Genomic DNA, 17,122 nt, shown 5'->3' on the forward strand with positions numbered 1-17,122 from the left:
AGACAAGACAGCAAGTCCGGCCACAAGCGACTTGGTCCCCCCCCAAAAAAATACTAATTCTTCTGCAATTTGGCAGCATTTTGGCTTCAGGTGCACATTTGTTTACATTTTACAGAAACAAAACTTAAAACCACATGGCTCATTTGCATAAACTATAAAGCGCTGATAAAAAAGCTCTTCCCCTGTGCGCTGATGCGGTTCAGCTTCTGTCAGACTAAAGGACACGACTCAGTGAAATATGAGTGTTCTTTCTGCGACAGAGGATGTGCTGCTGATGATGAGTCTGTTCTGTGCGTGTATCGCGTTGGAGATGATTCATGTGAAAAGATTCTAAGTCTGTAGGTCACACGCATAGACCGTACAGTGGTGCGGCCCGTAGCTTACCAAAGTCGTATTAAAACATTTTGGTAATATGGTAATACTGTATACTGTGGTGAAATGTTAAGAAGGTTTAACGGTATCAAAATTTGGATACCACTCAACCCTAGTCTCCATGGAGATGCTTTATTTCGCTATAAATTGCTTAAAAATACCTTTAAAACATGCATTCTTTCTGTTGGCAGGTTGGCCTCTCCACAGATCTGACCTGTAACTTGGCCTATTTGTGCTATCTTCTTTTCACGAATATAGATAAGCGTAATACCATACTGCAGAACATGCCAGGAAAAGCAATAAATCTCCATGGAGACGGACCCCAGAAGAGTTACATGGTGCATTTTGAAAAGACGGCCTTAAAACAATATTTACATGAGTTAAAATGGCACAACAAAAAATTCTGACAAATATAACACCGCCCTGAGTGACTAGTAAGTACAGAAGACAGAAAATAGGTGCAGTGTGCCTTTGGTCAGGTGTTTTTTTTTTTTTTTTTGTTTTTTTTTTTTTTACTTTGATTTTCTTTATTTTCTTAAACCTGAGCATTTACCAAGATCAAATTTGTACATGTGAATGCCTGCTCTGCGTGTCAGTGTGTGCCTCCAATGAGATGTTCAATGTGCAAACAAATGATTAATACTGGTAAACCCAACATCAAATATTTGCTTTTACATCCTTTGTTCCTTGTCAATACTCTTCAGATGTCAGCTAAAAAAAAGAAAGAAAGAAAGAAGGAAAGATGTGAGCACGACATGGGGATAAAAACATTCAGCAAATTGTTGTAAGTGAGAATTGATTTGACGACGCTGAGAGCGACGCAGAGCCCGGCTTATGTGCTGCAGCTTCAAACACTAGACTGCGTGACTGCTCGGGAAAATCTTCAGTCTGTAGAGTCACATTTGTTGACTCATCAAGTGCACTTTTCATTCCCCATGGACAGATTTGTATTTATGTTTTATAGAAATTAGCTAAAACAGTGCTGATATCAGTCTGAAATACCTCAAAACCCTCATCTATGCAAGTCAAACAAAATTAAACGTCCTGTATTACACAAAATGGATTCTTGTGAGCTATAAGCCATGTTATAATGTTGTTACCTCATCACAAACAAAGCTGGAGTTGTGTTTTGTTTCATTCACACATGTTTAACACACAAAGCCTGAGTATTTAGGCTGTGTTCTTTTCTCAAACTGAATGTGGTAATACAGGAAGTGCTCCACTGTGTTTTTAAACTCCACACACCTTCACTAGAATCATTTGGATAATTTCAGAGTTGGAATTGCCAATTACTACTAAACAAAAGGTAAAAGGTAGCTGTTAACTTGAAAACTACCAATTCATGACATCACAAGGTGGAACAGGGCATTTTGAGCTTTGGACAGGTACACAGACTAATAATAAAGTATTACTCAAATACGTGTCATTGAAACAAAACACAACTCCAGGTCTGTTTTTGATGAGGTAACAACATTATAACATCGCTAAAAGCTCACTAAAGTCAAAGTTGCACAGTATAGGACAGACCTGGGCATTGTACAGCTCTCCGGCCATATATGGTTGCCTGATTCATCAGGCAGTTTCACTTCATGGAAACCGTCTGACCTCGTAGCATTAGGATCTGTTTGCTCAATGGTAGGCGGGTACTTTTTTTAATTTAACCAGTCTCTGCTATTTGGTAGTTACATATGTAATGCACTGCTAACGGGACTAACTGGTATATTCCCAAATCCTGTAGGAAGAAGGGTAATAACGTCTTTCCCCTTGATAAAATTCACCAAACATTCTCTTTGTTTTGTCGTGGTTTACATTTTATAATACCCAATGTATCTTCTCACCTGACTGTGATGCTTCCTGCGTTGGTGTGGAGTGTTTAGAGAAGAATCCAAAAAGAAGCTCTGATAGTGTAATACTATTTATTACAAAAAACAGAGTAAAAAGCCAAATTACAGACAAAGGTCCGGGCGAGCTCTGGCCAATATGAGAGACACCTCTAAATCAGATATTCTCAGATTTTATAGTTTCTATAAGCCATCCCCTTTCGCAACCTGATTACTTATTGTCCAAGGGTTTAAGCATTTCCAGATGTTGCCTATATGTTTATCTTACAGTTCTTGGAATATGGACCCCCTGAACTTAACTCTTCCATATATTAAGACCTTATAGGGAGCTACGAGGCTCAAAGGCCTCAAATGGAGAATATCAGACACCACAGTTTTGGCTTTAAATCCTCAATCTTGGGAATAGTTGCCAACACAGAATGTATGGCTCTTCGCTGATTGACTGGTGCCTGGACTTGCACTTCCGGGGTTGTTGCAAACCATCAAGTGTATTCGGATTCCTGACCTCGCTGGAGAGAAATGAAATTGAGCGGAGGCACTAGGTGGCACCAGCCTGGCTACACATACGGCCCGTTGACTCTGACCGGCCCGATTGAGATTTTATAATTTTACCTCATGCATGGACTAAAGCTGCATTGCTTTTAATTTAGAGGTGTTTTTTTAAATGACATTTTTTGTAAGGCAACCTCACTTTTGTCATAACATCAACTCTTACCAGTATTATCAGCTCATCAAAACAATCCTATTTACTGCTTTTTATAAAGACATACAATTAATATTATGCAGAACTGAGTTAAGCATTTTGGCCCTCCACAATATTTTCTGTTTCTCATGTGTCCCCATGGAAAAAATAATTGCCCACCCCTGGACCCTTAAACAGACACAACACCAGCATAATTTCTTGTTGTTTTTAAGATTTGATGAGACATCGTGTATAGTCCCAGTATACAGTTGTACGATGTAATTTTCTGTCTGTAAACCCCCAGCCTCCGTTTGATGGCATAGACGAGGAGGAGCTGTTCCAGTCCATCATGGAGCAGAGTGTCTCGTATCCTAAAAGTCTGTCACGTGAAGCTGTGGCCATCTGCAAAGGAGTGAGTTCATTCTGTCTATTCACACGTATAAAAATACATACAAACACATACCCCAGAGCTGCAGAGCATTTTCTTTGCCAAACTTTTAATAAATGCCAGCAGCTTGTCAGATTCTCTCAGCATTAGCCAAGTGCAAACACGGAGAGAGAGAAAAAGAATATTTGTTTTGAAAGTGACTGAATTAAATATTTAAGGGGTTGTTTTTCCATGTATTTGAGCAAAATCTTTCTTGCCAGAGTAGATTGTATCGTGAGGTCAAAATAAGTCAGCTTACTACATGATGTCTGAGTGTAATTATAAAGCATTATATTTTCTGACAATCAGGCAGTGCACATTAACATGCTAGTTGTGGTGAAATTTCTTCTGGCCTCCGAAAGTTGTGAAAAGCACTTATAAATAGTTTAAAATCAGCTAGTTTTGTTTTTCACAGTATAATGTGCTCTGCAAAAGACAAAATATTTGGAAAAATCTGCAAACAACTCCATATTTTTGTTCATTTATATATACAATCTATAATTCATACCTTTACAAAATATGTTCTGCTTCTTTTATTCGTTTAACAGTTCGTATTTTAGTCTTCTGTCTGATTTTTTTGGCCCTGGACTTGTTTGTGCACTGTGAACTGAATCCTGACTTGAAATCCTAAATTGAAATCTTCTCAAAATTGCAATTCTTGTCAGAAAAATTGGAATCAGATTCACAAATTTGTTTCCCAAACTTTTCCTGACCTTATTCTTTTAGTTTGAAATAAAACGAGAAAGCAGCTCTGCCATGGGTACAAAAAGTAATTTGTTAGATGTTCATAATACTAAATTAGATTGACTATTTAAAAAAAAAGATAATTACAATCCACAAATCTGTTTTCACAAAATAATTCTTCACTTCTGATTATGTTTAAAACTGCGTGAATTGTGTGGTCCTCTGTGTTTTTAATTAAATTTCACTGGCTTATTGCTCTAAGACTAGTACGATTAATCTGATTCTTTTTGTTTATTTTATTATTTCTATTATCATTGTTAAGTGGATTATGTTTTTGTTTTCTGTTTTGGCTCAGCTCTTGACCAAGCACCCGGCCAAACGTCTGGGGGGAGGAGAGGACGGAGAGAGGGACATCCGCGAGCACCTGTTCTTCCGATGGGTGGACTGGGACCGACTGGAGAGGCTGGAGATCCCGCCCCCTTTCAAGCCCAGAGCTGTCAGTCAAACTCACTCTCTGATGCACACCACACTGCCAAAATGTAGTCTTGATTATACTAACTTGAATTCAGAATATTCAAGTTATTTTGCAAGGTTAGATTTAAAGGTTTTACACAAAATGGACGTTTTAAACCGTGTACAATGTTGGTCATCGAAAACATACCGAGAGTTGTGTTTTGTTTCATTCACACATGTTTTAAGTAATCCTATTTATTATTTTATATACCTGTCTACATCTCCAAAGCTTAAAATGCCTTATTCCACCTTGTGATGTCATGACGCAGTAGTTTTCAAGTTTACAGCTACTTTTACTTTTAGTTTAGTAGAGATTGGCAATTCCAAGACTGAAACCATCCAAATGATTCTACTGAAGGTGCAGAGGTGAGGCACTCCCTGTATTACCCACAGACTGTACATATAAATGAATTTAACTAACACTCTAGCCACAGAGTTCCAAATAGGACGTGAGCTTGGGGGCACCTGTGGCTCCTTCTGATCCTGGCTGCCTTTGACTTACATTGGAATGTTACTCTGCTGCAGTGAGCCGATTTATTTTGGGGTTAAAATGTTCGTATTTATCCGCTCTACATTACATATGCTATGGCTGATGTCACACTCGCTTAGTCCACTGTAGAGGTCTGCATGGGACAGAATTTTCACTCTCGCTCCTGCCCACACCCACATTGTGCAGCCCTGCTCCGTCCCACTTCCGCAAGATGGGGATGTTCGCTTTCTTAAGCTCTATCAAACACGGAGAAGCGGAAAGGAATTGTCTTAATGTGTGCAAGATTAGTCTACGTCCGTAAATTTAGGCTTCTTAAAATGTTTTTACTGATGCCAAATAAAATATCCACCTTAAATTATGTATGATAGGTAGGAGTGTAACAATATCCAAGTCTCATGATATGATATTGTCATGGTATGAACCTCACAGTAAAATATTTATTGTGATATCGTGGGAAAGATCACGATATGGTGGGGAGGCTCACGATTAGGGATGTAAAATCTCTCGATACGATATTTTCACAATATACATCTCAGGGTTTGATATTTATTTTATTTCTTCATGTAGTCTACACTGAAATGGAGCAATGGTCTTTTTTTTTAGCTATTGCTGCACCATAACTTTTAATTTAAGCAAAAAGACTTGTAATTCGATATATTGTGATGGTCCACGATGTTATTGTGAGAACTTTGACAATGTAACATCCCTAATGATAGGCCTACATCAGTTATTTGTGTATTTTACTTTACTCCCATATTTAGTTTGTGGGACTACAGTTTATCATCTCACCCGCATTGTGCAGTCCCGCTCCCGCAATGAGCTTTCAAACTGTGTCCCCCGCTGCACTGTTTTGCGTTGGGTCCCACAGGTGCAGGGCTCCATTTTTTTTTTTTTTTTGGTTAAAATGTTCGGATTAACCCACTCTATATTACATATGCTATGGCTTATGTCACACTCGCTTAGTCCACTGCTTTATACAGTTTATAGTATTACCACACGACATCACAGAGTGGAACAGGGTGTTTTCTGTTTGAGAGAAGAACTCAGCCTAAATATGCAGGTTTGTGTGTTAAACATGTGTGAATAAAACAAAACACAACTTCAGTTATGTCTGTGATGAGGAAATAACATTATAACATTGATCAGAATATAGCGTAATATGAGCCTTTTAATGTGATGTAGGATATTTCTCTAGTTACAAGGCATTTCAGGCAAGATAATTTAGCTCGAAATTGAAAATTGAATTAAGACTTAAAACTCTCTGGAGCCAGGACTCCCCAGAAAAAGAGATTCTTAATCTCCCTTGCATTATCCTGGTAAATTAGGCTTTAAATAGGAAATAATGTATTGAAACAAGTCATTTTTGAAGTAAAATAATCTAGGTCAAACAAAAAAATCCATATTAAAGCCCCAGAGTGTCCTGGTGGAGATTCTAATAGAAGTTCTAGCTTTGCCTGAAATGTTCCACAGTATTCCATGAAACTTATCCATCTCTTTTGGGCCTGTTTTGCTGATTTTCCTACTTCCATGAACATAAAAATTGCTGCTTTAATTAGTCAAAACCACTGGAATTAATATTCATATTCTGAAGTTAAGTAATTGTTTTGCTCGTCTAGATAGTGCTGTATGTTGTTATGTGTCGTTATCTATTGTGTTTGTATAAATAACAATACAATTTCTGTTGATCTGCGTAGTCTCACAACTTTACTGCAACATGCGAGCTGTCACTATTCTGCCTCATATCTCAAATACCTTAAATTTTTCCTTATTTTCGACAGCTAGTGCAAATAATGACTGTACACACTGTATGTTTGGTAGGTTCCAGGCAATTAGAAGGAAACTAGGAGTAAAAAGTCTAGTGCCTAAGGGCCTGAAGCTGTGACTCAAACCAAGGCCGGCGGTTTGATGTGGAATGTACTAATGATCACATCTGTAGTTTCTTAAGGAATCCACAGAGCACACTCTTTCATGTGTTCAATTATGAAGTCAGTGCACCTCGCTCTGGGTCAATCAATATGTGATGCTATGTTTTTTACTTTACATTTATTGATAGTTGAAGTGAATCTTGTTCATGCTGCAACATCACCTGACATTCCTCTACCTATTTTCTGAAGATGTTCTGTACATTGCAACATCACTTCAAACGTCTTGAATCTAATATTAATAATAATTTGAGAAGTTTTGACTAGTTGGGATTAATCCACTTGAACCTCACTGAGGTTTCAATTTCAGTGACCTTTTTGAATAAATTGCACCTTATTTCCTGGGCTCCTTCTAAAGCTTTTTTTTTTTTTTTTTTTTTTTTAATGTGACCTTGTCTCTACAGAGCAGGGGGTCTCCAATTTTCTTCCTTAGGTGAACTACTTTTAGTTTTACTTACTTTTAACAAAAATGCTACTAGTTTTAACGGTCAAAAGAAACTTAGAACATAGAAGAGACACGTCAAACCTTAAATGAAGTACAGTTAGATGCCAATAAAACATAAACCATTATTCATTTATTAGTGCACAAAGTTAGGCATCAAAATGGTACATGTACAATGGTTAAATGCATTTAATTAATCAAATTCTACTTATTTAGCACAATACATGTAACTCAGAAATCTTTTGGCGAGCTACTTGGGAGGGGGTGGAGAGCTATTGATAGCTCCCGAAGCTGCTATAGAGGAATTGGTTAACCTTGAATGTTCTAGCCAGGCTGGCGCCACCTAGTGCTTCTGCTCAAATTCATTTCTCTCCAGAGACTAGGTCAGGAATCGGAATACACTAGATGGTTCACAAAAGCCCCGGAGGTGTGAGTCCAGGTACCAGCCAATCAGCAAAGAGTCATACATTCTGTGTTGGCAACAATTCCCAAGATGGAGGATTTAAAGCCGGAACAAAGAGAATGTTCAGTGAATTTTATCAAGGCGAAAGACGTTATTGCCCTTCTACCTACGGGATTTGGAAATATTCATATATATATATATATATATATATATATATATATATATATATATATATATATATATATATATATATAGAGTTAGTTAGTTAGTTACCCGTGAGCGGCACATTACATACGTCACAACCAAATAGCAGCGATTGGTAAAATAAAAAAAAGTGTGTCATAAAATGTCATGTACAGGCTTTTTTTTCAAAACAGCTTGACAAACATGCATTCCTGAGTGGGACTGATTCTCCATAGTTCTGACAGGTAACTTGACTTGATGGCAAAGAAGTGGGCTGAGGGAGCGTGAAGTCTCCCATAGCGTTCAGCTCCAATCAAATGAAGTTTACTTAACAAATCAGCAAACAGGACTTGAGTACACATATCCTACAATGTCTAACCATGGAGCAGAAGCTAAAAGAAAAAAACAAAGTGCCAGTGAAAGGTGACAGTGGGTCCATCTTACAATAACCAGTTAGAGGGACAAAATTGGAGCCAGGTTCCATACGAAGAATAGGAATTTATATACTTTCAAAACTGCAAAATAATAACACCAGGATCATGTAGAGCTGGTTAATATGAACATTTTAAGACTGAAATGAATGTAAAGTCAATTGGACCTTAACTTTGATGGAGCCGGAAGCGCGCTCCTGAACAAGTGGGTTAGCTATGTCCATTTCTATACTTGGTCTGCTTGTCTTCACGTATATAAATAAATGTAATGCCAAACTGTAAAACATTCTAAACCCTCCACCAGAAAAGTTACACAGTGTGCCTTTAAAGGTTAACATGAATATGCTAAATTTAAGTAACTTTGTCCAAGGGTAGAAATCCCCTTTTTGCAGTGTAACGCCACAGTCCAGTAGAGCAGGGCGGGAGTTGTGACCCTTGGGTGCTGTCTACTCCTCCCTATGCAAATTTGTGGCATCATTAGTCTCCCTTCTCCAGTCTGCGGTCTGTGGTGAGGTGTGCAGTGGGCGAGCCGAGTGAGCGCGGGGGTCAAAGGTCAGGCCTATTAACCAAATGAGATTCAGATCATTCAAAGGAGCGGCGTTGTGTCAGGGTGCGGTGAAGAGAGAGGAGGAGATGGATGCATGGAAGCCTTAAGGGAGAGGATTCATTAAAACTCTACTCTGGACTGTTTGTTGTGTCTTTAGGAAGCACTTTAATGATATGGGTAGAGCAGATTTAAGAAAAAGTATTGTATCTTAAAAATTTGGACTTAGACTTCAACAAACTTTATTGATTTGCAGTTAAAAATACTTCAGGTTTTACTTCTTCTCCCTCTTTGTCATTTTAAAAGGCCCATATTACACTATTTTCTGTTCTGTGTTATTTTATAATGTTGTTTCCACATCAATAACAGACCTGGAGTTGTGTTTTGTTTCATTCACAGATGTTGAATGCATTTTTAGGCTGAATTATTCTGTGTTTTTAAACTCCATACACCTTCACTAGACTCATTTGGATGAATTCTGCCGTCTAACTTGAAAACTACCGCTTCACGATATCACAAGGTGGAACAGAGCATGCAGACAGACTAATAATAAAGGATTACTGAAACGTGTGAATGAAACAAAACACAACTCCAGGTATGTTTTTGAGGAGGTAACAACATTATAACATTGCTTAAAGTAAATTTTGCATAATACAAGATCTTTCAACAATAACCGCAAAACCTTAAGTGAGAGCAAATAGAAATGTAACGAAATATCAGTGACATTTGTGGAATTTTGTACATTATATTCAGTGTTATAACAGTAACGAATTGCTGTAATGCATTGCTTTTTGCTGTAACGCAGTAATGTTTGGCATTACAGGGAAAAATGTTTTAATATTTTACTTGGTCCAAATGTTAGTATGCGCATTACAATGCATTTTTAACTTGGATTAAAGTGGTGGGTTTTTTGTTTTTCTTCATACAGATTTGCTAAAATCACCGTGATATCAGCAGCAAAAACGCCATCGCTATATTTCTGAATGTTGGGACGGGCCCGGAGGTGTGCCCTCGTAGACCATCGGGTAACCACTGGAGACAGGACTGGCATTGGTTTAGTCCTGGTTCAGTCCTGAATTCAGTCCTCAATTCAGTCCTGGTTTAGTCCTGGGTCAGCAGAGCCCAAAAGACTGGCATTTTCGTGTAATTATTTTGGTGAGAGTAACTTAAAAGTAATACAGTAGTCGTTTGAAATGACAGTAACAGGTCATAAATAAGGCATGACAGTTTTGAAGTAACTTGCCCAACAGTGATTATATTAAATCAAGCAGTCAAGAGATGTGAGACGTATATTGTGAAAATATTGTACTGTGAGATTTGGATATTGTTACATCCCTACAAATAAGTAATATAAATTAATTATGTTATAATAATTAAGTATGAAAAAATGAGTACAGAGGAACATTTTGGATAAGGTTTGGGAGAGGCTAAAATACATAAACAATAACTAACCCATGCTTAAGTGTGTCAATCATTACTTATTGTTTCTACATAAATTAAAATCAATGTTTATCTGAAAGTATCCAGTTTACTGATTGGTTAGTTTAATTCTTTTGTTGACTATTTTGTTGAACTCCCTTAAACATACACCTACAGAATACATTGTCCAAAAATCTAGACCTAATAAATAAATAAATTCCTCCTATAAACAAAAGAAATAATGAAGCCTCAGTTTCCCATTTGCAGTTTCACAGTGAACCTGATCTACCTGCAGGGGTGAGTCTAGACTATTTTTAGGGGAATATAATATTAGGCTTAACGATATTATTAGATTTGAAGTAAATATATTTTTTTCTTGGTTCATCAAATAGTTTTGCAAAGAAAGCACATCCCTGTTTTTCTTTGATGGGACCTGTGCGCTGTGCCTGATGTTACCTGCATGCTGAAAGGACCATCAAAGACTTAAAGATCATTTTGGATTCCATGAATATTTTGTGCACCCCTTAAGCTTAGTCAGTTTTTATTTTTTAAGTCACCGCTGCAAATGTGCAAAACTGTCAGCTGAATTCTGATCAAAGCAAAATAAAACATAAGATGAAGAGTCTCCCTACAGCGCATTAGGATTTGTTTTCCTGCGGGGGGGAGAAAATCTCAGAGTCGAGAACCCCCCCTGCCTATCTGGACTTATTTTATAGTGTCGTTTGGTGTTAGTTCATCAAATCTGTAAAATTATAACCTTTGCCAAAGTTTTTCGTCCTGTCCTGCTCTCAAATTGTCACTGTCTTAATTCTTAAAAGTGCACATTTCAGGTGAAGCCTTTGTCATCTGATTTTTTTTTTTCCCATGGAGACTTAAATGTTTCACAGTAGCATTAACCTTTTCCATCTTGCTTAAAAGTACATGAGTAGGGTCGCCTCCCCATAGATCTGATGTGTAATTTGGCTTGGTGGTGTCACTTTTTTGTAGCCTGATTCATCAGCCAGGTTTCACTTCATAGAAACCGTCTGACCTCGCAGCATTAGGATTCGTTCGCTCGACGGTAGGCAGGTACTTTTTTATTTAACCAATTGCTGCTATTTGTTCGTGACTTATGTAATGCGCCATAACGCTCAGTGGTGTCCAAGTAATTGCTGGCACAACAGGAAAACAAAATAGAGAGTGAACATATTTGTCAATGATCATTGTCGTTTCTGTGAGATGAACTTACGAAATAAAGGTGCAAAAAAAAATAAATAATAATAATGCGAATTTTGTATTTGTCAAATGAAGTCCAAAGGAGAATAGCATATGTAGTCTGCTGTCGCAACTTGGGTTGGTTCAGCTCTTCACCGATTGTCCGGTGCGCGATCTGCAACTTCCGGGGTTCATGCAAACCGTCTAGTGTATTTTGATTCCTGACCTAGTTGCTGGAGAGAAATGAAATTGAGCACTAGGTGGCACCAGCCTAGCTAACTTTTTTGGCTCCATGGAGAGAAATACATTTAATGCAATACTGTGGAGCATTCTGGACATAGAAACAACAGCTCTTTGGAGACAAGGTGATAACTAACCCTCCAATGAAATGGAAAACACACACCAAAGTTCTTGTAGAGGAAATGCAAGCAAAATAAAAGTGAAAAAATGCATAGCATGCTCAGATGGCTGATATTCAAAAGCGTTTTTTTTTTTTTTTGAATAACATTTTGTCAGTAAAGCCCTCGTTAAATAATTTTTTTTGCTTTGGACCACAGTATGTAATGGGCCCTCCACCAGAAAAGTTATAATTTTTTGACATATTACAAATTTTCTGTTCAAATGTGGTCTTTCCAATTTTGAAATATAACAAGAAAAAGAGGGGGAAAAAAGACTGAAAATAAAAACTAAACTATTTACAGAAACAAAAACTGCCATCAAAAATATTGTGTTATATAGTGTAAAATAAAATATAACAAATCTTCACCAGAAGTGGAGAAGTTACAAGAAATCTTTTCTGATTGGATTGAATGTACTGATCTATGTTTTAATATTGTTTCCTCATCACAAACATACCCGAGTTGTGTTTTGTTTCATTTACACATGTTTAACACACAAACCCTGCATATTTAGGAGTTATTCTCTAAATACCGGAAGTGTTTTTAAACTCTATACACCTTCATTAGAATCACTTTGATAATTTCAGCTTTAGAATTGCCAGTCTCTTCATGACATCACAAGGTGGAACAGAGCATTTGGAGCTTTGGAGATGCAGACAGACTATTAATAAAGGGTTACTTAAACATGTGTGAATGTAACAAAACTCAACTCCAGGTATGTCTTTCATGAAATAGCAGCATTATAACTTGGATTAAAGCTCAGAAGAATCAATCTTTTGTAACACAGGACCTTTAAAAGTTCTTATCTTGTCCTTTCTTCCTTCAGACTGGACTCTATCTAAGTGTGTCTGACCTGTCTGTGTGTCTCTCCACAGGGCGGGAGAAAAGGAGAAAACTTCGATAAATTCTTCACGGGAGCTCCGGCCGTGCTCACTCCCTCTGACCCCGATGTCCTCGCCGCCATCAACCAGGAGGACTTTGAGGGCTTCTCCTACCAGAATCCAGACTACGCTCCATCTCCGCTCACCGCTGTTTGAGAACGCCTGCTCCTTCTCCTGCTCCTGCACCTGTCACTCTGCCCTGTACTCCTCCTATTCTAGTTTTCTATTAGACTATTTAACCAGTTATTACAATGTTCTCAGAGTTTAACATAGCAAAGATTCATCACTCGTCTATTGTTAAAGAGGGGGTACTATGCTGAATCAACTTCTTTTTAGCTTCTACCATGTTGTAACGATGTTCCCTCATCAGAAACATGCCTGAAGTGGTTTTCTGAATTATTTGTGCGTGTTTGATTGGTTTCTCATATGAACTAATCGAATCCTCTGTTTGGTTAGGCGCACGAGACCACGGAGAACAGCAGGAGCTTCAAAAATGCAATTGAAACTAATGAAACTTTTAAACACACTCATTCCGATGAATAGTATTTTCATGGTGATCTAAATATGTTATGTGTTCACAGTTAATACCACATAAAAGTGTAATACCCCCTCTTTAACATTTGTGTTGCAAGTCTGGAAGATAGTTCTCCTTATTTAAATCATATTCAAGTAATTGGCTTTCCTGGAATTTCTGTTATTGTGACTGAAGAAAAAAAAAAGGTATAGAAATAAACTCAACTTTCTAATACTTATACATTCTAAGAAGAAATTATAGACATAAATATTTCCAGGACCCTATTTTTGCTAAACAAATATAATCTCTTTAGTTATCTACAAATATTTTCAATATCCGTAATCCAAAAACAAATATATTTCTGAATCGTCATTGGCAGAGAAACGTTTTAATTAAAGCTAATCAACCATATAGATTATAAAACCAAAGTATGGACAGTGTTGGGAAGTAAGTGAATAGTTGTACAGACAATATTTATTCTGAAAACTAATTTTGAGTCACTGTTTTCTGGTACAGTTACTTTTTCATTTGGTGGTATTTTCTACAATCAAAGAAATGCACAGTTGATCTTCTTCTACTTGATCACCCAGTTTAGGCTTCAAACTGCACAGAATCAATGAGAAAAATATAAAACGCAGCGTGTGTGGTTTTTCCTTCTCTGATCTGCGATATATAAATACAACAAACACAAAGCTGTTTCATCTTTACACTATCATTTAAAAGCAGCTCTGCATGAAAATATTCAAAGTATTCACAATACAGTACTCTGATTGGACCATGGATCAGAATACATTTTAATGCAGGTATTTATTGTTCTGTAACTAAATATATTTTCAGAGTATTCTTCCCGTCACTGAGGATAGAATAGTTATTGCTGTGGTAATCCCCAAAATAAAGGAATAAAAAGTTATAATTTAAAGATTTTTGGGCTTTCACATGAAGACTGTTATTGTCTCATCGATGGAGACCTGGACGGATGGCGACTGGTGCTAGTGGGTTCTGTTACATTTAACTATGAGACTGGACAAGTGACACAGAGATGTTTCATAACCAAATGTTTACATAAGACTGAACGACACCTTCTACATTACTGAGTTAGATGTAGGGTGACCATCTTCAATAGTTGTGGTATAATATAAGAAGATTTAAGCTTAAAAACGATCAGGATTTTCAGTGGTGTCTCCCGAAAACACAGTGAAGCAGAGGGTAGAGTGGCCACATTTTTTCCTCAAGTAAGCATACTTCAGAATAATATTACTCAAGTACTAAGTAGTGGTCCAAGAAGTGACTCAAGTAAAAAAGTATTTGGGAAAACTACTACTGAAGTACGGTAAGAGCAACTTTAAGAGTAAAAGTCAGGACATAACATCTGATTTGTAATTTGAAATGAATAAAATAGAAAGGTTAAAACATTTCAAACCTGGTATTTTTGAAGGATAGACCACAAAAATGAGAAAAACTAAATAGTATCTGAAGGAATAATTCTAGAAATACAAATATCAAGTCATTTAATATTCAACGTAAAGCTTTTGTCACTTACTTACAGAGGGAAAAGTAACCAAAACGTTTACTAGAACAATAGTACTGTTACTTAAAAAATACTTCTCAGGTAGGACTAAACGTGTGCAGCTATGAAAGTACTCTGAAAACTACAATTTATTTTAAAAAGTTACTCAAGTAAACAGAAGTGAGTAAATGGAAATCAGCAAAAAAGTGTTAATTTTATGTAAGAAAAATATATATTGTATGAAACTGATGTGTTTTGAATGCAAATCTCATATTTTTTATTCAGTTCTTTGGCATAAATAAAAGTGGGAGAGTCTTTAAATAAATGGGACGAGGGTCAGGATAAACCAAGAGAGGGACAGGTGGTCACCCTAGCCTAGTTAAATGTCTCAACAAACACATTTCTGTCTGTAGAACTCTTAATAGTGTCTCTTAGTGTGGATTTTATAATGAAGTACAATTGTCTATGCATGCATGAGCCACTCAGAAATCTATAGTTAAGTGTTAGTGTTATAAATTGTGTTGGCAAAGATTATGTTTATGTTCAAGAAATTAAGATTTAAAACCACATTTATTTGATTTTAATAAGAAAAAATAAAAGCGAATTAAAAAGTGTGACTGATCCATATGAGGAAAAAATGTATTTGTTTTTTTTTTTGCCATTTTGTCCAGTCCTTTGCTTTTGAGTGAAGAATTAACTTAACGTAAAGGTGCATTGTGTAACTTTTCTGGTGCTTTTCTCCAAGGAGATGTTATTGCTTTGTCTGGAATGTTTCACAGTATGGCATTAAACCTTTCTATCTTCATGGAGCCCAAACTAGACCACGTTACAGGTCAGATCTGTGGAAAGGCGACCCCGCTCACAATCAGAATGTGTGTTTTTCTAGGTATTTTTGAGCTGTATTTTAATAAATGTAGAGTAGAGTGGTTTAATGCCATATTGTGGAACATTTCAGGCAGAGCAATGACACATCCATAGAAACAAATGAGATGAACCCCAACCAAAAAGTTACATTGTGCATCTTTAAGATTTACTAAGCAAATGTCATTTTATTCAATATTCCTCTTAAAGGCACACTGTGTAACTTTTCTGTCATCACCTGCTTGTCTCCACAGGAAAAGGAATGTTCCACAGTATGGCATTAACGTATCAACCTTGCATTTATTTCATTACAGGTGTTTCTTTTTAAATATTATTACTAAGAAAACCTTGTAGTCACACTTACAATGATCTTACTTGAAACTTGATCATACTGTGGAACAATCCAAAGCAATAAAATCTCCATGGAGACAAGCACAAAAAGTCCCAAAATGCACCTTTACAACAAGAAAAAACTGATACTATAAATAATGGAAAAACAAAATTAAATAAATATACTTGATGACAGGTAACACTATATAATAACTGTACTTTAATTAGCCTAAACAAAGAGTAAACAAAGAGTAGCTGATTAATTCATACTCTAACCTTGTAATGAAGCAGTCACTAAGCCTGGATCATTCTGAATAAACAATTGTTGTAATAAAGTGATACTAAATCAATGCTAGCAGTTTTAAAGGGGTTATATTACTCTATTTTTGGTCTATGTTATAATATTGTAAAATAGCAGTACAGGTTCTCTACGAGGGTTAAACTAGTAATCTTAACAGAATGTAGCTCTTACTGAAAAATGTAAAAGTGGGCAAGGTACAAACCCGAGTCCAGATAAATTAACCCCAATGTGCTTCGATCAGCAAGATGGTTTTCTCCAGCCTGATTTATCAGCCTGTTTCACTTCATGGAAACTGTCTGACCTTGCAGCATTAGAATTTGTTCGCTCGACAGTAGGCAGGTACTTTTTTTATTTAACCAATCACTGCTATTTGGTCATGACATAATGAACTGGTATATTAAGCTTTTCCCAAATCCCGTAGGAAGAAGGGCAATAACGTCTTGATAAAATTGACCAAACATTCTCTTTGTTCTGGCTTTAAATCATCGATCTCAGGAATCGTTGCCAACACAGAATATGGCTCTTCGCTGATTCGTCGGTGCCCAGACTCACACTTCCAGGGTTTTTGCAAACCGTCTAGTGTATTCGCTGGAGAGAAATGAAATTGAGTGGAGGCACTATGTCTTCACCATTATTCCCTGACGAAGACCATCTTGCTGGTCGAAATGTGTTGGCGTCCCTTCATGCAATAATAATTTAATATATTCAGTCGGAGTGCCTCGGGCTTGTACCTTGCCTACTTTTACATTTTTCAAGTGTAGCTTTCTGTTAAAACACCTGGAG

General features: G+C 36.9%; 1 protein-coding gene across 1 annotated transcript in view; it reads left to right on the forward strand.

Moving 5' to 3' along the window:
* Positions 1-12,982, forward strand: part of prkcg (protein kinase C, gamma) — a 74,343-nt gene extending 61,361 nt beyond the window's left edge. The window contains exons 14-16 of the mRNA XM_020927935.2: positions 3,200-3,307; positions 4,362-4,502; positions 12,821-12,982. Of these exons, the coding sequence (XP_020783594.1) occupies positions 3,200-3,307; positions 4,362-4,502; positions 12,821-12,982 (411 nt within the window). The remainder of the gene's footprint in view (positions 1-3,199; positions 3,308-4,361; positions 4,503-12,820) is intronic.
* The last annotated feature ends 4,140 nt before the right edge of the window (positions 12,983-17,122 follow it).

Source organism: Boleophthalmus pectinirostris, unplaced genomic scaffold (genome assembly GCF_026225935.1).
Source record: "Boleophthalmus pectinirostris isolate CB_2022bp ecotype Guang Dong unplaced genomic scaffold, ASM2622593v1 HiC_scaffold_6, whole genome shotgun sequence".
Taxonomy (NCBI): Eukaryota; Metazoa; Chordata; class Actinopteri; order Gobiiformes; family Gobiidae; genus Boleophthalmus; species Boleophthalmus pectinirostris.